This window comes from Triticum aestivum, chromosome 5B (assembly GCF_018294505.1).
Source record: "Triticum aestivum cultivar Chinese Spring chromosome 5B, IWGSC CS RefSeq v2.1, whole genome shotgun sequence".
In the NCBI taxonomy this organism is placed as follows: Eukaryota; Viridiplantae; Streptophyta; class Magnoliopsida; order Poales; family Poaceae; genus Triticum; species Triticum aestivum.
Window position 1 is genome coordinate 76,566,277 of NC_057807.1, and position 24,473 is coordinate 76,590,749.

The window sequence follows — 24,473 nt, forward strand, 5'->3', positions numbered from 1 at the left end:
TCATCCAACCCATCACCGTCCAGCAAGCCTATGATGCAATTACTCACGCACGGCGGTGATCATCATGAAATTGGTGATGGAGGATGGTTGATGATGACAACGGCGACGAATCCCCCTCTCCGGAGCCCCAAACGGACTCCAGATCAGCCCTCCCGAGAGAGATTAGGGCTTGGCAGTGGCTCCGTATCGTAAAACGCGATGATTTCTTCTCTCTGATTTTTTTCTCCCCGAAAGCCAATATATGGAGTTGGAGTTGGCGTCGGAGGGCCACCAGGGGGCCCACGAGGTAGGGGGGCGCGCCCAGGGGGGCGCCCCGCACCCTCGTGGACAGGGTGTGGCCCCCTGGCCTTCATCTTTGGCGACGATTTTTCTTTATTTTTTTCTAAGGTGTTCCGTGGAGTTTCAGGTCATTCCGAGAATTTTTATTTTCTGCACAAAAAACAACACCATGGCAATTCTGCTAAAAACAGCGTCAGTCCGGGTTAGTTCCATTCAAATCATACAAGTTAGAGTCCAAAACAAGGGCAAAAGTGTTTGGAAAAGTAGATACAACGAAGACGTATCAGCCAGCCCCCGCGCCATGTCGCGAGAATGCTCCATCGAAGTGCATAACCCAGTCGTCCGGTGCCTCGCTTCTGGGGAAAGCGACCGATCTTCGCGTGCCTCGAGCCCTGGCGCCTCTGTCCACTCTGCCACAAAATCTGCAAGCGCGGCCCCTTTGACAACTCTTGTCGTGCTGAATTCCAACTGAAACGCTTGTAGCTCGATGTTCCATTCAGCGACCCTTCCAGCTGAGCTGGGACTCCTGAGCACCCTCTCCAATGGGTAGGCTGAGACGACCTTGATGGGGTGACCTTGGAAGTAGTGCCACAGCTTGCGCGAGGCCACCAACAGCGCGAGTAAGAGCTTCTGGGGCATGGGGTACCGCGCCCTTGCATCCTGCAGCACCGTGTTGATGAAATAGACAGGATGCTCGATGAGGGTGGGCGCGCCAATGGGGCCCACACCCTCCGGAGAGTTGAGCGCCTCCTGAGACGCTGGAGCCCCCGGCTCCTGGCTGCTTGATGAGGTCCCCTCAGCCCTGGGGGCGTCTTCCTGCCGGGGCTGGTCTCCATCTGCCGAGGCCGTGGCCTTCGCGAGGCCTTCCTGGTCTTGTGCTGCCGCGGTCAGGGCCGCGGCCAGTCACGACGCAGCCTTGACCTGGCGCTCCTCCCGAACCGCCACCAAAGCAGCGCTAGCGGAGTAGGGTGTGGCGGTGAGGTAGAGCACTAGGGGCTCCTGGGGGCGTGGTGCCACCATCGTCGGAGGGCTGGTCAGGTACTTCTTGAGATCTTGAAATGCTTCGTCGGCCTCTGGTGTCCACTCGAACGAGCCCTTCTTCTTCATTAGCTTGAAGAAGGGTAGGGCTCACTCTCCCAGCTTGGAGATGAAGCGCCCTAACGCAGTTACGCGTCCGGCGAGCTTCTGCATTTCCTTGAGGGTTTGTGGTGGACTCATGTCTTCAATTGTCTTGATCTTCTCTGGGTTGGCCTTGATCCCCCTGTGTGACACGAGGAAGCCCAGAAGCTTGCCAGAGGGAACACCAAATACGCACTTCTCCGGGTTGAGCCGCAGGTCCACTTCATGAAGGATCGCAGAGGTTTCTTCCAGGTCCTGTATCAGGGTCTTCGCCTCGCGGGACTTCACCACAATGTCGTTGACGTAGGCCTCAGCGTTTCTCCCGAGCTGCCGGCCCAAGGCGATACGCATTAGTCGCTGAAAGGTTGCGCCTGCGTTACGCAACCCGAATGGCATGCAAGTGTAGCAGTACACTCCGCACGGGGTCAGGAAGGCCGTCTTCTCCACGTCTTCTACCACCATCTTGATTTGGTGGTAGCCCAAGAAGGCATCCAGGAAGCACAACAGACTGCACTCAGCGGTGGAGTCGACAATTTGGTCGATATGGGGGAGCGGGAACGGATCCTGAGGGCACGCCTTGTTGAGGTTGGTGAAGTTGACGCACATGCGCTCCTTTCCTCCCTTCTTCGGCACAACAACAGGGTTTGCCAGCCATTCAGGATAGCAGCTTCCAGCTTGCGGGTCTCTTGGACGATGAAGGCCTGCTTCTCGGCGGACTGCTGCCTTGCTTTCTGCTTCACGGGGCGCACATTGGGGCACATGTTCAGGTGGTGCTCGATCACTTGCCTTGGGACCCCTGCTAGCTGGTTGGGTTCCCACACGAACACCTCCTTGTTCGCGCGCAGGAATTTAACCAGAGCCTCCTCCTGGTCAGGGTCGAGATTGGCGCCTATGGTAAAGGTGGTGCCGAAGGATCCGTCCTCATCAACTGGTACCTGCTTAGTCTACGCCTTGTCCTGAGTGAACATCTGCTTCTTCTTGGTTGGCGCAGCCCCCTTGGCGTTGGGGGTGTCGGCGCTGGTGGGCTGCACCGCTGCGACTGTCTTGAAGGCGAGTTTGAGTGCCTGCAGAGCATCTTTCGTATCTCCAGCTACAGTGAGGACGCCGCTGCTCCCGGGCATCTTCATGAGGTTGTAGGTCGGGTGAGTCGCTCCTGAACTGGGCCAGAGCAGGGTAGCCGAGGATGGCGTTGTACGGGAGGCCGATGCGGGCGATGTCAAAGTCGACCAACTCCGTGCGGAAGTTGTCGTGGGTGCCGAAGGTCACCGGAAGGCGGATCTGCCCCAGGGAGTCGGTTGAACTGGCTCCGACGCCCGAGAAGGGCTTGCTAGGCCAGAGTCGTTCCAGCGGCACGTGAAGGAGGCTGAAGGCCTCCACCGAGAGCACGTTGAGGCCAGCACCATCGTCGATGAGGGTCCTGGTGACGGCCACCTGGCAGATGGTCGTCCGAGCTGAAGGTCAGGTCGGCTTGGGTGCCGCCCAACCCAGAGGAGCCCCAGGTCGCGTAAGGGTGGCGCCGATCTAGCGGACGAATGGCTTGACGTGGCGGCCCGAGGGTGCCTGCGAGCTGCCTAGGAGAGCTGCGACGACCGGGGGCACTGGCGCAGCGTGATGGGCGAGCAAGAGGTCGCGCAGCTCCTCCCAGGAGGCCACATAAGCTGTTGGCAGGTGGAGCAGCCACATGCGCGGAACGCCGGTAAGGGCCATGGGAAACCAGTTTGCCATGACCCTGTCGTCGCCCCCGGCCTTGAGGACGGCCTCCTCATACGCCAGCAGGAAAGCTAGTGGATCCGCCGCGTCGTCGTAACGTGACGACATCTCTGGCTTGAACTTGCGCGACCACTGCACCTGTCGCAAGGCGGGGGCCAAGGCTCAGAGCCCCCTGGCCCCAGTGCTGGCGTCGGTCGCTGGAGCGAGCGGTGCGCCGTCGGCCATGAGAGCGAAGCGTAGTGTTGATGGAGAGCGGGTCGACGGAAGGGAGAGCTCCGGCACACCCCTACCTGGCGCGCCAAATGTCGGATATCGGGTTCCGGCCAAACCCTTAAGGTTCGAACTCTGGGGTGCGCGCGAAGATCTTTCCCCTACCGATCCACGTCCCAACGCCTCGCTGTGAATCTAAGCTACACGATGAACAGCACAAGGGACACAAGGTTTATACTTGTTCGGGCCACCGTTGTGGTGTAATACCCTACTCTAGTTTGTGGTGTGGTGGATTGCCTCAGGGGCTGATGATGAACAGTACAAAGGAAAAACAGCCTCGCGAGAGGTGTTCTTGGGCTGGTGTTCTACTTGGGTGAGAACTCGATGCCCTCGACTGTGGTGGCTATCTCTATATATAGAGGCCCTGGTCCTCTCCCCAAATATTGAGCGGGAAGGGAGCCAACAACGGCCATTTTGAAGGCGAACATCTAGTACAAGTTATCCTGACTAAAGTTGGTCTTCGGCTGCCAAAGGCACTGGCGATGACACCGTCTTGGGTTCCACGGTGACCTCCATCCTGCTGCTCAGCTGGTCTTGGTCTCGTTGCACTGAAATGGTAGCTTTTGCTTGATCCCTCGGTACTCCGCGCCTGCGCTTGCCCCCTTTGCACCAAAGAGGAAATGAGGACATTGCGCAGGCTGGCGCCCGCCTAGCGCCTGCCTGGTCTTGATCATCATGGCTTGCGTCACGAGCACCTCGTGAGGTACCCCTGCCTTGATCTCTCCGCCTCCTCGTGAGCCTGCCTAGTGAGGCCGCCCCCGAGGAAGCCTTGCGTCGTCCGCCCCGCGAGGCTTGGCCCCTCGTGAGGGTCTTGAGCTTGTGTTGATGAAGACGGGCCGTACTAGGCCACTACTTGAGCCACGCTGCAGGCCGCAGGCAGGCAAGTCTATGGACCCCCATTCCCAGAACGCTGACACGAACAACTCGATCTGAACAGATGTAGGTGGTTTTAAGGTCAGCGTTGGAGACGCCCTAAGACACAAGCGAGACAAAAGAAATCACAAACAAACATAACACACACACACACACACAAACACACACACACACACACACACACATGTATGTATGTAGACCATTCACAGAGGGTTGTCTTCATCCTTATTTGCCAACAGATGAATCTAGTGACCATGTGTGCAATATGTGCCAATCGAAGAAAGAATGCACGAGTATATGCCTACCTGCTTCATTATAACTTGGCAGCGCTCATATTCATAGGTTAGTAAAAAAATCATAGTCTATTTGGCACTCGACACAAAAGTAATTGGGCTTCAACCAAATTTTGTTAAAAATAGAGAGATGGCATGTGTTTTTCCTTTTTTTCCTAGGGATGAAATTAGTTGGACCATTCAAAGAAAAGAGAACTACAACTTGGCCCTAGCCTTTTTATGGAGGACCCCAACAGAGGAACTAAATTACAATCGGGTCTAAAAACTACCTGAACGCAAAACCAGCGCATTGACACCGGAGGCAAACCACTTGGTTCAATGTAATCATCATTGCCTTCTAAGGAGTAGCTCATCCGAGAAGGACGCCATGGACTCTAGATCAAAGGATAACTACCTCCCTTTTGGCAATTATGGCTGCGGTGAAGACCCGAGCGATAGCTTCAACGCAAAACCGGCGGTGACAAAGGGCTGCCTAAACACTACACTTCAGTAATCCATGCCTCCCCCTCTATCCTTCCACCACCACGATGAAGAGAAGAGAGGAGGAGGACAGGCTGAAGCTCCTCCAGATCAGGGGCGAATAGGGCCTCTGGCTTGACCATCTCCCCAAGTCGATCAACTTTTCCTCTGACCAACATGGTTGCGATAAAGACCGGAGTGGTAGCTTCAACGCAAACACCAGCGGTGATGAACTGCTGCCCAAACAATACACTCTGGTAATCCACCCCCTATCTTCCCACCACGACGACAAGAAGAGAGGAGGAGGAGAGGCTAAAGCTCCTCCAGATTAGGGATGACTCCCTGATGTGAACTGGGGCCCGATCTTTCGATGAGAGGGAGATAACTATGATTTTGGGTGGGACTTGACCCTCACAATCCGGCTACCAACCGTACAGGGAGAACCGTACACGACTGATATCCACGGCAATCGCTGAACCACCTCCACGGCGTTATCAACCGAGCCAACGGCACGATCGACCTATCCACGAAGGATTTTCCTGCAAGCAAATCGAAGAACATGCAAGAAAATAATAGCCAAGCAATCTCAAAATTGCGAATATGCTAGATGGGATTAATCTCACAAGATGGGGTTCCGATAGATGTCTTGACGGTCGCACTAGCCGCTACGAGCGAAGACAAAATAAAAGTAGCAATATAGCTAAACTTCTCTAAACAAAAACCCCAGTCTAAACCCTAATTTAACTAGCTATTTATTAAGAGGAGCGGACGCCTTGTGTCCTGGTTTACGGAACGCAGGACGTACGGAGTCCAACTTCAGCATGCCTCAGCCGGAATCGATGTTTCCTTCGGTTGACAAGATGTGTGGCCCCAACGTGATGTACATGGGCATCGTAGCATGCCAGGCTGGCTCCTCCTTGCACCTTTCTCACGCATGCATGTACAGGAGCAGTCCCTTGGCTGCATGTGCATGGGTGCACTTGTATGGCCCGTGTAAACATCAAGTGCAGAATCTCTCATCTTGATATTTATTTTACAAATGCCTTCAATAATCCTACGAAAGAAATAATTTGGTGTAGTATTTTTGTCCCTGGTAATAAAATACAATATCATATAATGATCAATAGAAATTACCTGAAAAATGTGTCGTGTAATATTTGTAGACGTATCTATGCCCACATCATCCTCCCTTTCTTGAAAACAAAGCCGTCCTCGGCTTTCATTTATCTGAAACACATCATGGAGCAACGCAAAAATAGATGCAGCGTATATTGGCCGTTCCGAAGGCATTAGCTCATGAGGATGAAATAAATTTGTTATAGCACCATTAGGAATATCATGAAAAGTTTGATCCCACACAAAGTCTATGTATGAATTATGGGGATGCAAACTAACTATATGGGTACAATGTATATCCGGATCACAAGTTGGAACACTAAACGGAAACATTTCAGAATTGATAGCAAGCATAGTGTGCATAGTACGATCCGTTGATTTAGCTTTCCCATCATTTACTATTTCATCAGGAGTCATAGGAAGCAAGTTGATGGTTTTTCCTTCGAACACAAGAGTATATGAATTTGTTCTACCATGATGAGTAACACTATTATCATATTGCCAAGGTCGACCTAACAATAAAGAACAAGCTTGCATAGGTACAACATCACAGTCAACATAATCATGATATGAACCAAGTGTAAATTGTACTCGCACACGACGTGTTACCTTCAACTTACCACAGTCGTTGAACCATTGGATGTAATATGGATGGGGATGTCTCATAGTGGTGAGGGAAAGCTTCTCTACCATCTCCATACTCGCCAAATTATTGGAGCTTCCACCATCAATAATCACACGAATGGAATGCCCTTTGACAACAAACTTAGTTTGAAAAAGATTATGGCGTTGAGGCATCTCAGTATGCCCCACCTGGGCACTAAGTACTCGCATGGTTACAAGACATGGGTATTGATCGGCCATCTCAGCATTAATATGTATCTCCTCTGTGTCATGCTCCTTAATGTCACCTGCATTATTAGTGGCAAGCATAGCGCGTGTATCTTCATCCAAATCACTAGCAGAGGAGTACTCACCGTCTTCCCGCACAATGAATGTTCGTTTATTTGGGCAGTCCTTCATCAAGTGCCCGCCACCTTTGCATATATGACACTTCATGTCCCTTGTGCGTCCAGACGAAGTGGTGGGTGCTAGAGAAATTGCTTTTGAAGTCTCGGATGATTGTGGAGCTGATTTTGAACTTGATGGGTGTGCACCATTGTTCAAGATAGGTGGTGTTGACTCAATAGTGGACGGAACTGTAGGAGAGGGTGCCCATGATGAGCGGCGACCTGCAGAAAAATTACCTTGTCCCTTGTTGTGTCGTCCATGTACTTCCCTTTCAGCTTTACAAGCAAAATGAAACAAACGAGTAATAGAATTGTACTCCTTATAGTCCAATATATCCTGAATATCACGATTCAAACCACCTAAAAATCTAGCCATCATAGCATCTTCGGTTTCAACTAATCCACATCGCACTAAGCCAATTTGCAATTCTTGATAATAATCCTCTACAGAACTACTACCTTGTTTTAAACGTTGCAATTCATTTAGATTATCATGAGCATAATATGAAGGAACATAACGCTGTCGCATAGCTCGTTTTAAAGCATCCCAAGTAGTAGGTATATTATCTGCATTAATACGACAATATTCACTCCACCACATGGAAGCAAAGTTTGTAAATTCACTAGTGGCTGCCCTAACTCTTTGGTTCTCAGGAATATCATGACATGCAAATTTTTGTTCAACTGAAAGTTCCCAATCAAGATAAACGTCTGGATTATATTTACCATTGAAAGCAGGCATAGCAAATTTAATTTTGGCACTAGAGTGTTCATAATCTCTAACAGCATACCTGGGTTGACCTCGTGCCATACCGTGACGGTTGAAACGTAGTTGTCGATGAGCACGGTCATTGTGGTGGTTGACCATTTGGTCGTCTTCGGTGTCACCAGAATAATCCTCGTAGTTGTCCCCATGTTGCTCGACGGCGGGAGGAATTTGTTGGTGCTGGTTTATGGTGGCGGCATCAGTGGCAGTAGCTGGGTGTTGTGGATGACCCATGGGCACACGCCGAGCTCGCGAAATAGCGCCGCCACCCGTGGAGTTGCGAGGATCAACATTGTTGTTTATGGGGGGTGCAGTCCGCAACTCGTCAAGACGTGACAAGATGTCCTTTAGCTGTGTGTTTGCAACACCTTGTGCATCCTCTATGGCCTTGAGCCTTTCTTCGGTCGCAATCTGAGCACCCTCAAGTTGGGCAAGACGCTCGCTGGTGACTTTCACATCCGCGGTGAGACCCTCAAGTGTGGGTTGATCCTGTGTCATTGTTAGCGAAAGAGAAAAAACACAATTTATAATCCCTATCGACTAACAGGATGTGGTGGACAAAATTTCTCTCACACTCAAGCTTAGTATCAAATTCTTACTCGTTCTTACCAATGCAGCAGGTGGTGATCGGCGCGTTGGTGTTGGCCTCAAACGACCGATGAAAATTGGATGGAGCGATAACCAGGAATTAGTAGTTCCGGAACCTGTACTTATTGGTAGAAAAAGTGTAGCTTGGCAAAGGCTTCTCAACTCACAATATCAGTGGCACAATTTAGAAAAAAGCAATGCAAGTTGAATAATTGCTCAAACTTCTAACTAGTGCTGGCAGTCGACTAGCAAGAGAGAAAAACAATCTAAGCCCAGATACTGAATTAAATGAGTCGATGCGGATGGAAGATGATAGCTCTAAGTAGCTAGATATAAGTGAGGTATAAACGGCAGTGTAGGGTAGCCAAGGGCAGAAAATGTTCAGCAAATACCACGTATCGGATCAAAGTAAAGTTTCTGGACAGATATTCCAAAAGGTGGTAACTGGCTGTAACTTTTTTTTTCTTTCCTTTTCTTCTCTGTTTTTTTTGTACTTTTTCCTCTTTTTTTTCTGTAGCTTTTTTTTCTCTCACCTTTTTTCCTTTTTCTCCTTTTTTTCTGATTACTATCAAAAGTCACGTACACAGATGTAACACTAACAGTTACTACAAAGGAATAGTCGTGGAACTTTGTGCAAATAGATAAAACAAAGAACAACCCGTGTGAGGATGCTCCCTGTTTATTGAATGATGATGATGCCTACTTTACAGACGTGACCAGAGAGAATATAAGAACGATGTAGGAGGCAAAGAAAAAGTAAACAGGGGAACGTGCGGTGATGTGATGGCACAGTAGATCGATGACTTGCGCGGTGCGCGGCGGCAGATAGATTAGGGAAAGTAGACAAAAACAGATTGATCTAGTAGATGATTTTCTCCCAAATTAATCTAAACCAGCACTAATTCTAGGATGAATGCAACCAAATATTCAACAAAGCAAATACTAGATGCAAATTGCTAAAGGCTAAAAAGATAGGTGCAGCGGATGAACTAATCTATCTTTTGGCTTTTTTGTGGGTTGTAGGACTGAAAACAATCTAATCTTATAAAACTGTAAATCTCTCACCGATTAACCTGAAAACTGATACCACTTGATGTGAACTGGGGCCCGATCTTTCGATGAGAGGGAGATAACTACGATTTTGGGTGGGACTTGACCCTCACGATCCGGCTACCAACCGTACAGGGAGAACCGTACACGACTGATATCCACGGCAATCGCTGAACCAACTCCACGGCGTTATCAACCGAGCCAACGGCGCGATCGACCTATCCACGAAGGATTTTCCTGCAAGCAAATCGAAGAACATGCAAGAAAATAATAGCCAAGCAATCTCAAAATTGCGAATATGCTAGATGGGATTAATCTCACAAGATGGGGTTCCGATAGATGTCTTGACGGTCGCACTAGCCGCTACGAGCGAAGACAAAATAAAAGTAGCAATATAGCTAAACTTCTCTAAACAAAAACCCCAGTCTAAACCCTAATTTAACTAGCTATCTATTAAGAGGAGCGGTCGCCTTGTGTCCTGGTTTACGTAACGCAGGACGTACGGAGTCCAACTTCTGCATGCCTCAGCCGGCTCGATGTTTCCTTCGGTTGACAAGATGTGTGGCCCCAACGTGATGTACATGGGCATCGTAGCATGCCAGGCTGGCTCCTCCTTGCACCTTTCTCACGCATGCATGTACAGGAGCAGTCCCTTGGCTGCATGTGCATGGGTGCACTTGTATGGCCCGTGTAAACATCAAGTGCAGAATCTCTCATCTTGATATTTATTTTACAAATGCCTTCAATAATCCTACGAAAGAAATAATTTGGTGTAGTATTTTTGTCCCTGGTAATAAAATACAATATCATATAATGATCAATAGAAATTACCTGAAAAATGTGTCGTGTAATATTTGTAGACGTATCTATGCCCACATCATCCTCCCTTTCTTGAAAACAAAGCCGTCCTCGGCTTTCATTTATCTGAAACACATCATGGAGCAACGCAAAAATAGATGCAGCGTATATTGGCCGTTCCGAAGGCATTAGCTCATGAGGATGAAATAAATTTGTTATAGCACCATTAGGAATATCATGAAAAGTTTGATCCCACACAAAGTCTATGTATGAATTATGGGGATGCAAACTAACTATATGGGTACAATGTATATCCGGATCACAAGTTGGAACACTAAACGGAAACATTTCAGAATTGATAGCAAGCATAGTGTGCATAGTACGATCCGTTGATTTAGCTTTCCCATCATTTATTATTTCATCAGGAGTCATAGGAAGCAAGTTGATGGTTTTTCCTTCGAACACAAGAGTATATGAATTTGTTCTACCATGATGAGTAACACTATTATCATATTGCCAAGGTCGACCTAACAATAAAGAACACGCTTGCATAGGTACAACATCACAGTCAACATAATCATGATATGAACCAAGTGTAAATTGTACTCGCACACGACGTGTTACCTTCAACTTACCACAGTCGTTGAACCATTGGATGTAATATGGATGGGGATGTCTCATAGTGGTGAGGGAAAGCTTCTCTACCATCTCCATACTCGCCAAATTATTGGAGCTTCCACCATCAATAATCACACGAATGGAATGCCCTTTGACAACAAACTTAGTTTGAAAAAGATTATGGCGTTGAGGCATCTCAGTATGCCCCACCTGGGCACTAAGTACTCGCATGGTTACAAGACATGGGTACTGATCGGCCATCTCAGCATTAATATGTATCTCCTCTGTGTCATGCTCCTTAATGTCACATGCATTATTAGTGGCAAGCATAGCGCGTGTATCTTCATCCAAATCACTAGCAGAGGAGTACTCACCGTCTTCCCGCACAATGAATGTTCGTTTATTTGGGCAGTCCTTCATCAAGTGCCCGCCACCTTTGCATATATGACACTTCATGTCCCTTGTGCGTCCAGACGAAGTGGTGGGTGCTAGAGAAATTGCTTTTGAAGTCTCGGATGATTGTGGAGCTGATTTTGAACTTGATGGGTGTGCACCATTGTTCAAGATAGGTGGTGTTCACTCAATAGTGGACGGAACTGTAGGAGAGGGTGCCCATGATGAGCGGCGACCTGCAGAAAAATTACCTCGTCCCTTGATGTGTCGTCCCTGTACTTCCCTTTCAGCTTTACAAGCAAAATGAAACAAACGAGTAATAGAATTGTACTCCTTATAGTCCAATATATCCTGAATATCACGATTCAAACTACCTAAAAATCTAGCCATCATAGCATCTTCGGTTTCAACTAATCCACATCGCACTAAGCCAATTTGCAATTCTTGATAATAATTCTTTACAAAACTACTAACTTGTTTTAAACGTTGCAATTCATTTAGCTTATCACCACCGTCGTCTTCTTCTTCCTCCTCGCCGTCGTCTTCGAGAGGTACGCAACGCAGGCGCGCGTGTGATCGATCGATGGTAATATGGTATTACTATGGTGCAACATTTAATTTGCACGCACGCATGCACGTACGGCGTACGATGCGTGTTCGCCGCGTTCGCGGCGTGCGATGTGACGGTATTTTTTCGATGCATCATTCATGACCTGTCTTTTGTTGCAGTACACCAGTAGTTCTTTTTTTTTGCGAGGAGCAGTAGTTCTTTATTAATAATTAATTTCCTATGCTATGCTTGAGACGCCGGCCATCAGCGAAGGGAGTAGCTAGCTAGCTCGATGGACATATTGGACCCGCGCCGGCCGATTAGCTGCCTTGTTAATATGATGGATGGACATATATCATTAACGCATAGTTTATATTTGATTAGCAATACACTACACGCATAATGTAACTCTGTCCATCAATTTGTGCTGATCGATGGATCGACAAGTGACACGGTAGCTGCACTAATTAATGTACTCTGCCCCGATTTGGAAAATGCATGCACTAACCCTGCTACTCCTTAGTTGTGTGTGTGCGCGCGCGTTCGTTTTGGTCCTCCTCGATCGATTGCCTACCGCAATCTCTTTTGTGCACGGCTAGCAGGAAAGCATTTGACAGAACTGGAAAGTTGGGACAAGGATCACTTCACTTGGTCTGTGTTTTACTTTTAGTACGGGGCAGTGTCAGTTTGCTCACAGCTAGCTAGCGCTAGACACGCCAACTGCTTAATCGACCGAGATCGCACATCAGCACTAATTAATGTACTATGCTACTGCTACTCTGTGTCCCTGTCCATTTGGAAAGTCACACCTACTCCTGTGAATATAGCCTCTTCAGGTGAGAGCACAACACGTTAGTGCTAATTAACTGGGATGCTATTTTTTTTTTGCTGTTGAGAACAACTGAGGTAACGTACGTCTCTTCCCATCGATGCATGCATGCAGTATATGGGAAGGAGTTCCTTACAAACTACTCCCTCTTTTCAACTGTGGGAATAGTTTTCCTTTTTGCACTGATTAGTAAGTTCCTGCTTAATTGTTTTTCGATAGTAATTAATTAAATAAGTTATTGCAGGGACGTGAGTGCTGAGAAGGTGGTGAACTCGCGAGTGATGGGCTGGATTTCCCTGAACGCAATGTTCGGGTTAGCATCCATCGCACTTAAACTCCTAATCTACTCTTACAACTAGTAGCGTGTGTATTTTATGCAGCCAGCAGTTCTATCTTTAGAAATGCATGTGTGATTTGCCCGTTTGCAAACTTCTGCCAAACCTCAGTTATAATTAATGAAACAGCAAATCTGAAGAAAAAAACATGATTTTTCAAGGAAAGCTTATAATCTTACCGAGTAGAAGAAAAGCAGCATGATCCAAAAAAAAAGCAGTATATATAGTTGGAATAGAGATGTGCAGATGCAGATTAATTCCGTAATACAATATATATTATGCATAAACTAATTCTTAGTTATTTTCGATTTTACATTATATTATTCCTCTCACGCAAGTATATGGTTGTATGTAGAGTACTGCTGGCTCCGGGGCTGTACTACTGCGGCCTGCGTGCCACCGGCGCCGCCTACGCCGTCAACTTCCTCAACCTCATCCCCGTCGCCACCTTCATCATCGCTGCCGCGCTCCGGGTCGAGCAGATCTCCCTCGCCGCCTGGCCCAGTGGGATGAAGCTCCTCGGAGCGGTGGTGGGCGTCGTCGGCACCATGGTCGCCAGCCTCTGCAAGGGCACCCCTCTGCTGCTGCCGCACCTCGGGATGTCCGCCCACGCCAACCCCCACCTCGCCGCGCCCCACGGCGACGGCGACATGTTCGTCAGCACGCTGTTCCTGTGCGGGAGCTGCGTCAGCTACGCGCTCTGGTTCGTCGTGCAGGCTAAGGTCGCCAAGGTGTTCCCGTACCGGTACTCGGCCACGGCGCTCACGTGCCTCGTGGGCTGCCTGCAGTCCACCCTGCCCGTCTCCGTGGCGATCATCCTCGCCCCCGCCGGCGACCTATATGGATGGGCGCCCATGTGGACGCTGCGCTGGGACCTGCAGCTGGCCACGGTGCTCTACTCCGGCGTGTTCAACACGGGCGTCACGTTCGTGCTCGTGTCCTGGGCGGTGGAGCGCCGGGGGCCGGTGTACCCGGCCATGTTCAACTCCCTGTCGCTCGTCGCCACCACCGCCGTCGACGCCGTCGTGTTCGGCACCGACGCCTACCTCGGTGGCGTGCTGGGGGCGGCGCTCGTCGTCATCGGACTCTGCGCGTTCCTGTGGGGCAAAAGCAAGGAGCTCGCGGCTGCCAAGGTGGTCAATGCCGAGCAGTAGCTGCGGCATGCATGAGACGCCGACGTGGCGATTTATCCAACCTAGGTACAGATGGGATTACTCAACCGTAGTAGTAACCTGAGATCATATCGCACACTGTTATGTGCTAGTTCGTCACGATCGGTATGATTCAGACACAAGCACAGACAGAAATAATCACAGACAGACGTTCAGCACATATGTATAGAGCATTCACAGAGGGTTGTTTTCATCCTTATATGCCTACTGAATCCAGTGGCACCATGTGCGCAGTATGTGCCAACGGAAAGAAGAATGCACAAGTAGTAGTATATGCATGCATGCTTCATTATAACTTGTTAACGATCATATTCATAGGATAGTAAAAAAAATGGAGTGTCTATTTAGTAGTCGACGCGCCTCAGTCAAACTGTGTGACAAATAGGGAGATGACATGCGTTTTTCCTTTTTACCTACGGACGAAATTAATTGTACCATTCAAAGGTAGTACAGTACCATTTTCTTACTAGAGGTAGAGGGTGGGTCCTTTGTGGACGGAGAGCACATGCTCTCACACAAGAACTCAAAGGAAAGAGCAACTTGCCCCTGACCTTTTCATGAAGGAACCCAACAGAGAAACTAGATTACAATTGGGTCTGGAAACTACCCCCAACGCAAAACCAATTGCACCGACGCCGAAGATGAACCACTTGGTTCAATGCAATCATCATTGCCTTCGAAGCAGATGCAAAGCTCGTTGGAAAAGGACACCATGGACTCTGGATCGAAGTGATACTACCTTCCTTTTGACAATCTTGGCCGGGATGAAGACCGGAGCGCTAGCTTCAATGCAAGCACCGATGGTAATGAACTGCTGTCCGAACATTAAACTCCAGTAATCCACAGACCCCCCCCCCCCCCGGTCCTTGCACCACCGAGATGACGAGAAGAGAGGAGGGGGAGAGACAACTGAAGCTCTTCCAGATCAAGGTCGCTTAGGGCCTCCAGCCTGACCATCTCCCCGACTCGTCAGAGTAGTGAGGGCGATGCCGGCAGTAACGGCTCGTCCTCACGTATCTGGCTAAGAGGTGCTAGCATAGGAGTGTAATAAGCCTCTCTGGCCCTCTATCTCGCCTACATCACCATGAATGAGAGGGAAAGGAGGTTGAGGAAAAATCAGGGTGGATCTAGATCTGACCACCTCTTTGTTTGACAGGAAAAGCAGATTAAAGTAAAACCTACTATTACACATGGGCACACCCTCTTCCTCCCCATCCGGTCGACAACATCGGCGGATGAGGGAGGAATAATGGCGGCCGGAGTCCATGGCATGAGGCCGAATTCACTCGTAGTCTACATTGATGAGAGAGGGGAAGATTCTCATTGGTGAACACTGCATGAACTTATAAATCCCTTCTTCTTTTGCAGGTTCAATAGTTTATTTCATAATAATTGAATTACAATCTAGTGGCAAGACCTCCTCAATACATGGGGGACGACTTTCGAGCCACTATTGTGGCCTGCTCTGAACGACTATACCTTGGAGCAAATAGCCAAAATACCACTAGTGAAAACCGAACATGCCAAAATGCCACTAGTGAAAACCAACTTGCCAAAATAACACTACTCACTCAATTTTTGAGGCCAAAATGACAATGCCGTTAGATGTCAAAGAAATTCTGTGAGTCAACCCGTTAGTGACTTGTCAGTTTTTTTGTTATTCCAATCTTGCCCCTGCTTCCCTAACTCAACCTCTCCTCTCCCAATCTCTCCCGCACGCACAGGAGAAGCCAAACAAACCATGGCGGCGCGCGGAAGCAGCCCACGCCGGCGCCTCCCTGCCGCTCCCCCTCCCCATCTGACCTTGCTCCGCCGCCCGTTGACCTTGCTCCGCCGCGCTCCGCCTGTCTCCCTCCTCCGTCCGCCCGTCTCCCTCCTCCGCCCGGCCACCCGCCCGTCGCCCTACTCCGCCCGCCCGGTCGCCCGACCGTCTCCCTCCTCCGCCCGGCGCCGCCCGTCCGACCCTCTCCCTCCTCCGTCCGCCAAGGCCAGGAGCGTCGCTTCCGGACCGGCTCTTCCCCGCATCCCCTGCAGTGAACCGGACCGGCTCTTCCCCGCATCCCCTGCAGTGAACCGGACCGGCTCGTCCCGGCGCCTCCAGTTCTCACCGACGCCAGACCGGCTTGCCCACATTGACCTCGACCTCGACAGGCTCTTCAACAAAAGTATGAATTTTTTCAACCAATTTCTCTAGTATCTGTCATTGCAAGTGCAGCAAATTTTAGAATTTGTTGTCTTTGTGTTTCAGAGTTGATTTGATGGACGAATTCAGAGTAGAAGTAGATGTTCAAAATGACTTGAAATGAAGTCAGAATGCCTGCTGAAATGTAGCCCAATTGTGCTGAAATGATGTATATTTTGCTGTCAAAGTGTGCTGAAATGTTTTGGAAATCTGTTGGTTTGTTGTGGAAGTGTGTTGAAATGCTGTCAAAATATGCTGAAATGCTGATAAGTGTGCTCATATGCTCATAAAGTGTGCTGAAATGTTGTCCAAGTGTGTTGAAATGCTGTCCAAATGTGCTGAATTATTGTCATACTTGCTACTAAGTTGTAAGTGTAACACGTGAAGAGGTAAGGGCACATATGTCCTTTTTGGATGATGTTAGACCCAGTTAACAACTAGTGGCATTTTGGCTACAAAAAACTGTATTGAGTGTTATTTTGGCAAGTTGGTTTTCACTAGTGGCATTTTGGCATGTTCGGTTTTCACTAGTGGTATTTTGGCTATTTGCTCTATACCTTGCCAGACATTCTGCAATTCTGTTTTGAGTTCTATTTAGCTTATGTGGAATAAACTCTCTACCGATCATTAAAGACTTAATCTGAGCAACTAAATGACCATAAGCCGAACGATCCGAACTTGACCCAGAGAGACAGGAGAGGCAGTCGAAGAGTCAGACTACACCAGAACAAATCCCTTCTTGCTTCGATGGTCTAATAATATAGAGTATGTAATTAATTTGCTATCAAACTACAACTCTATTTAGAGTCCAGTACTTCGGATGATTGCTTTTGTAACCGTACACAGTTTCCAACATAATTCTTGATCCATGGCATGATCTTTTTATGTCAAATATCTTTTAGTGTTATGTCCATGATGATATGCTTAATCTCTACCTAATAATAAAGCAAATTGGGTTTCGGCCGTCCGTCACGCACTTTTGCAGAAAACCCTTATGTTTTTTATGAATTAACTCGCAGTACACACTTAAGTCAAACCGAACCGTTATTTTACATTTTTACGGAAACCCCCCTGACGTATTAGATAATTCACCCGCCGATCATATATAAGTCAAACACATGTTTTTTCTAAATTATCCATATCTTTTAAACCGTAACTCCGATTTTAACATGTTATATATGAAAATTGATTAGAAAAATGTGTAGAATCTGAATATGATGTTATTTTGTTTGTTAAATATTTTTAAAACATTTTTGGAAGATATTTAAGTCAAACAAATATTTTTCTTAATTATCCATATCTATTAAACCGTAACTCTGATTTTAACATGTTATATATGAAATTTGAATAGAAAAATATGTAGAATTTGAATATGATGTTATTTTTACCTATTAAATATTTTAAAATATTATTTTAAAAGCAAACTTGTAACCTATAGGGCACGTCCGTTTTTCTTTCATACCGCGACGATCTGGATTGCAAATAAACAACCACTAAAATCATAAAGAGATGAAAGAAAACATCGATAACCACACATGAGCACCTCTGAACAAACTAGCAGGGGAAAAACAACATTCAAATACACTTTGGTTTGTGTGAACACTGAGGCCACTGAAGGTGAGAAGGAGGATAAGCGGCAACACAAAAATGATGCCTCGCTAAAATAAAGGGCATGGACATATTATGGTTATTGGGTTAAGAGTGTGTGTTATTTTTTTCTCTCATTGCAACGCACGGGCTCTTTTGCTAGTAAACATGTAAAGTAAACAAAGTGATCAGCAAAAGCTATGACTTCAAAAGTTATAGTTTGAGTGTTCCCACCTCAACTTGTTACTCACTTTTGTGCTAACGTTATACCAAAATTTAATTTTCAATAGCTAAGCCAGGCTAAAATATTCTAGGATATAGAACTGAGAAATCTGAACTACACAACAAATAGCACTAGTGCTATGGAATAGCCATAATCAACAGAAACTAACAAGTAAAGGAGAACTTGACCTAATTCGTACATCTAATAGCATTTTTTTTGCAAAAAAGGCTGAAGGCCATATATTAGATAAAACGAGCCCGTATAAGAAGCACCTTACAGAAATAAGAAATAAAAAGCAAGTCCTTGAAGAAAGAAACATCATCTTCCTTCTGCATCCACCGGCGGCGCGCCGTGAGCAAAACTCGTTGCCACTTCTAGGTATCCATCTGAGCGTAGCAACTTTGTGGAAAGCTAGGTGCTTGGAGAAGTAGTGGCCGAGAAGTCGTCGATGTAGACCAGAAGACACCGATATGATCTGGAAAGATCGCCATCCCGGAGAAGCTGGCGCTAAGAAGGACCAGAAGATTATCCCAACTCCGACAAGACAGAGGAGGGGGATAGAAACCTCACAAAAGTTCCCCACTTCCAGCCCATCTTGCTGAGCCTTCATTGGGACCCAAGTAAAAAGACACGCTGCGATATCACCCCTATTGTCGATCACCTACACAAAACAAAGACATAAACGAGGTCCAATATCTGTCCCTGGCTGAAACTCCACACGCCCTCCGCCAATGCCAAACAACATCGCCGGAACATAGATAGGACGGGGATAATTTATTCCTGGCCGTCGATGACACCATCGTATCACCACTAGCGAGATACATGAACTTGACCCTAACTGAAGTTAGGGTGACCGAAGACTACAACTGGGCCCCCCCTCCTCCATGGTGCCGAAGGCACCTGGAGGCGACAGGAACCGGTGGCTGTCAGAGGAACCATAGTAGCATGTTTTTCGAAGAGGCCTTGTACAACTAGAGTGCCACATCCTCTTGAATCCTAGTATAAGATTAATCCTGGTTTAAAGAGTATTTCATAGCATAGAGAAAACAAAGGAATTCTGAAAACAGTTTTGAGTTGATAGAATGTTTTTTTTCCTGGGATGCAAATGAATTGTAAGAAAATGTTCCTAAGGATTACAATGATGCGAATCAAATGAGAAATGTTTTGGGGAAAATTACTAAGAATTCAAATCCCCCACAAATGATAAAATTCTTTTGAATCAAGGCATCCTTAGAGATAACATTAGTGTGACCTATCACGGATGGAAACTCAAGTTCTGCCAGCGAAAAACAAGATTTTATTGTAAACAGATAATCTGCCACAAGTTATTTTTTAACTTGCACCGTGAATCTGCCAAGCTAACCTGAAAATAATCATATAATATCATTCAATTTCTTCTTGTTCTTCTTCTTCTTCTTCGAACTTCCTAGTTTGAATTACATATAACACACGGAACATTCGTACAATGTGCTTTCAGATCAAGATGTTGAAAATAACATAGCATGAGTATGTTTTGTCTACCCTCTAATTCCTCCACCAAGTCCGTGGTGCGGCTCACAATGCGTATATGAGGTTAGAGGGTAGGGACATATTTATACTCAGTTTCCTGAAAATTCAAATATGTATCTAGATATAATTCAGTTAGACTCCTAATCGAATTAAGCAACCACGATCATAACCGACTAGTTTCCGAGTGAAATTCCTTCTTATCCCTTCGCACGTATGTGTGAGTCATACGCCATGTTTAAACTGTATCAATACATATTTAAACATGTAGGCTTTTTCAATATGTAGAGCTGGATCCTACACATAGCCCAGCTTCCCCAGTTTATACAGTTCCCGGGAATATTCTAACATGTATAACAGTATAAGAACATGATTTGTTCCAGTATAACTGTGACCAGCACCATGAGTTTAATTTAATTCCTCAAGTACAACGAATAAATGCAAACCTTTGATCAATTCCAATCTTCCCTACTAATAAAGTAGTTAATGCTTCTGGTCGTACGTCGTCAGCAATTTTGCTAAAAAACCCTCTATTTATGAGAATTCAACCCGCCGTCCCTATGTAAGTGGATCTGAAAAAACGATTCATTTTTATAAAAAAAAAGCCCTACATTTCCAAGAATTCAGCCCGCGACCCTGTCTTCTATCTTATCCCTTTTCCAGCACGGCGGGGCGGCGGTGGGCTCGCGGGAGACGGCGCTCGGGGAGGCGGCGGTGCGCTCGGGCGCCGCATCAGGCGGCGGCAGCGAGGTGGGGAGGCGGCGCTGCGCTCCAGGGATGCAGCAGCGAGGCGTCGAGGCGGCGGTGCCCTCGGGCGCCGCATCAGGCGGCGACATCGAAGCGGGGAGGCGGCGCTGCGCTCCGAGGATGCAGCAGCGAGGCGTCGAGGCGTCGAGGCGGACCTGTGCTCGGGCTCCGCATCAGGCGGCGGCAGCGAGGCAGGAGGCGCACGGGGAGATGAAGGAGGAGAAAATGGAGAGTCGGCCAGGGCACGGACCACAGCGGCGCAAGCTTGCAGGGGGCGATGGAGGGAGGCGGCGCTGCGCTCGGGCGCCGCATGCCTCCTCTGCGTCTCCTTTCTTTCTTCCACAACTTCTTCTCTCTTGCACGTCACCGTCTTGCTGGCCACGCAGTAAAGAGATCGAGGAAGAGGCGGGAGTCGGGTCAATCGATCTGTCGCACGACAGATGCGGCACTCCCTGTTCCATCTAGCAACGGGCAGCAGAGGGAGGTGGAAGAGGAGCCACGACCTCGGAGCAGGATGCTGCCGCCTAACACGCATCTGACCATGAGCTGGAGGATAAGGTATTCACCTCTAAAATCACACTTCTGTTTCCCCGTTTTCATCTCAGATATGGGTTACCAATATACCACTCTCACTTGGATTTGCACATGAAAGCAGTACAAATACTTGCACCGAACTGTATGATTTGTTGGCCCAAGTGTTGAGTCTGAGATGGCATCTTTATGCTTTCAGAGAAGCGCATCTCTGAAATTCACAGTTTTAAACCCAAAGAGATACATCTAGACAATGCTCGCATGAGTGGTTCCAGTGTCATATACGCCAACATGGCAGTAAGCATGTCTTCTTGTTTGATTTTAACTTAGTTGTAGAAGTATCCTATGCTACTATTTGTTGACCAGAATTGGCTACCAGGTTGGAGATTTGGGATCGGATGCTGCTCCAAGAACGAGGGACCAAGGTGCTGAACTAACAGCAGGGGGAGGATGATTCTTCAGGTAACAACATAGCCCGTCGACTAGAGAATTAAGTTAACTGTTTGCTTTACTTGAAGCTCCAAATTGTAGTAATTTTATTCGTTCACTAATTTGGTATAATCTTAATCTAGGAGGATTAGCACTGTATGATATGAGATACTGACGTTTAGCAATGATAAAAGTCTGATGTTGAATGGTTCTTTTCGGAGTACAGTTGTAAGATCTATGATTCTAGCTTCGACCTTTAACTGGACAGTACTAATTGGACATATAATTGATGATTTATGCACAGCAAGATATTCTGTTGTTTTTAGTTCTTCAATCAGATTCATCTAGCCCTTTGTTGACTTTCTAATTGTTACCCTCTACCTCTGAAACTCAGAAATCAGAGAAAGGTCATTGGCAATTTGGCATATCCCTGTCACTGGCGAAGATTTGCTAGAGAGGAAGAGCACCAGATTTTTTTTCTATTGTTGGGGGCATACATAATACATATAGATAAATTTGGACCATTTTTAACAGAGAGATTTCTTGCCAAAAATATTAACTCTGTCCAGCAGTGGGCATTGTCAAGGTAATAAAAGGAATTTGCTGAACCTAATTGAATGAAAGAGGGATGGCTAATCCGATTGAGAACCTTCTGTAACTGAATAGACTTACGAACGATCAACAATACTAAATAGTTCCAAATTAACAGACATTGCTTGATTAAAATACTGATTTAAGAATTTGGCGAATCTATAATTCTCTACATAATCACTTAGTGTATTTTTGATCACCGGGTTATCCTAGACCACTTGGGGACAGTATCATCAATTTCTTGCATACTGCAATGCAAGTTTTAAAAGCCAATTTCTTATGTTTCTTATTATCTTTATGTTCACCTAACTGCCAAGAATCATAAAAGGATGCACCTAAGGAGGTAGATTTTGTTTTATGCATATTTTAAGTGTACGTATGCTGCAACTGATTAACAAAACATTGTTCAACCTTCTATGAGTCTGCCTAGGGAGCTGCACAGATTTGGAACAACTTCCAGAACAAGCACCAAGCATTTTGGTCAGGTACCACTAAGCTGCCAGAGCAAGATAGCTGGGATGTCAAGTCCCTAGGGCAATGGTAAATCTCAAATTGCCTGATGTTCGATGGGAAGCATCAGACAATACCAATGTCCAGTAGTAAGATCTGATTGTGCAGGTGGTCAAGCCAAGATAAGTGTGCGTGCATCACCGTTTAGTCGAGATTTAGAAAAAGATGATGTCTGCTATGATAGTTTCCAGAATAGTTTGGCCCTTGAGACACTTCCACTGTATGCATGTGTGTTCCTTTTTTCCAGAGATATGCATGTCTATTGATTATTATTGGAATTGGTTCAACAAACAGTGTATATGTGACAAAATTACTAATATACTGACCGAGCCTGATAATCTGACTAATCCATACAGTGGATATGCACCAATGCTCAAATTTTAAAAATGAAGGATTCAACTTTTTTTGGATTATTATTATTTGTGAAGTCGTGAGTATGCCTAGCAACCGTAAAAAATATATAGTTCGACTTAGTGGTAGGTTCTGCAGTAGTCTTGCCTTGAAGGTTTCGTCATAGTAAAAATTGATATGTCTTTATGAAGTAATCTGAGCATTTTGTTGGTTGCAGGTTAACTTTGTTCTCCAATATAGGTGGCGTATGTTTGTGCAAAATGATTATGAAAGGACTTCTGGTAACTTTATCTTTTGTCAAGGTTGTTTACTTGGTGGAGCAAACTTCCATTTCCTCTGAACAGGTGAACATGACATGTGTGATGGCTGTCAGCCCTAATGAGCTTTAGACATGTATCTGAGGTTTCGTTGGCTGTAAACAAGTAGGGTCAACGAGTCGAGCAGATCCTGGACCATCACATGAACACATGAAATAGGTTGAGACCGGCAGCTTTTGGTAACCAGTCTAAGCTCTAGCACCTTGATGCAAGCCAGAATAGCCTCACTGGATCAACATTCCCGGGAATAACAGAATTGGTGAACCAGTTGACACTTGATCTTAACTAATCAGTTAATTAAACCCTGAATTTGAATGAAGGGCTCCTTGATTAATTTGTTCACAAGTAGTCCAATGATTCGGGGTTTAGACTTTAGTGTTTTTGGATTATTACAGGGCAGCAACCCTGCTTTTGAGCACACCCAAACAAATTGAATCAGGGTCTCTGCTTTTGGTTGTTCAAGTTTGTGGTAAATCATTATGAACAGTTGTGTTTCCGGTGGCACCTAAATACATTGGTAGATCTGCACTGTACTCTGCTCCTATTGATTGATGATCACAAGTCACAACCCAATTTTAGATCTATTTGATTTGTTTCGTTTAGTGTTGGATGGTGCAAATTAAAGAAAGTGTACTGTCATTCATCAATTTACTAAATCTGGCCTGAATGCGCCGTTGCCTCGATTTCTAAATCTTAACCAATTATCTGGTCACCATTCCCTTAGCTGTTTGACTAGAGCACATTCTCTCGATTGAGGAGATGAATCTAACTAAACCTTCTTAGCTTAGAAACAAAAGTCGTTCTCTCGATGAACCGATAACTATTGCGGTTAATTTGTCAGCCATTGTGTTCCTTCTGTACTTTAATTCTTGGTCTGTGTTGAGTTGGGGGGCTTTTTACAGTCTGACAACAAGAATCTCAGACAGTCTGAAATTAGTTGTTTTTTGGATTATCAAGTGATAGAAACATGGTCCTTCAGTTGCTGTACCAATGTATGTTAGGGTTTAGTGAGATTTTCTTCCTGTACGGTGCGGTTCTTGGGGATAGATTAAATACCAGTCACATTCAATTTGTTGTGAAGTATACCATTTTAGTTCAAATGCCACCTTACCAAAAACAGAGAACAATTTTGCCACTGAAGTAGGATAACAAACATGAAACCAGTTAATCTGTGTATCATAGATGATTGCTTATTTCTAAAGCACCAGGGCGCTCTCCCTGCAACGGGACTACTTGGGCGTCTCCGACGGCAGCATGCTTACTGAGGCTGA

General features: G+C 46.5%; 1 protein-coding gene and 1 long non-coding RNA gene across 3 annotated transcripts; both read left to right on the forward strand.

The window, feature by feature from the left end:
• The first annotated feature begins 15,946 nt into the window (after positions 1-15,946).
• LOC123115721 (classical arabinogalactan protein 9) lies at positions 15,947-16,844 on the forward strand. The gene is made up of 2 exons (XM_044536823.1): positions 15,947-16,393; positions 16,477-16,844. The coding sequence occupies exons 1-2, from the start codon at positions 15,970-15,972 to the stop codon at positions 16,485-16,487; spliced, it is 435 nt and encodes a 144-aa protein (XP_044392758.1). The 5' UTR covers positions 15,947-15,969; the 3' UTR covers positions 16,488-16,844.
• A 3,509-nt stretch (positions 16,845-20,353) lies between these two features.
• On the forward strand, positions 20,354-23,487 carry LOC123110505 (uncharacterized). Of its 2 annotated transcripts, none has more exons than XR_006453441.1 (3): positions 20,354-21,031; positions 21,129-21,301; positions 21,384-23,487. It is a non-coding gene; the product is annotated as an uncharacterized lncRNA (long non-coding RNA). The 2 variants fall into 2 exon arrangements; XR_006453440.1 differs by having other exon boundaries at positions 21,204-21,301.
• The last annotated feature ends 986 nt before the right edge of the window (positions 23,488-24,473 follow it).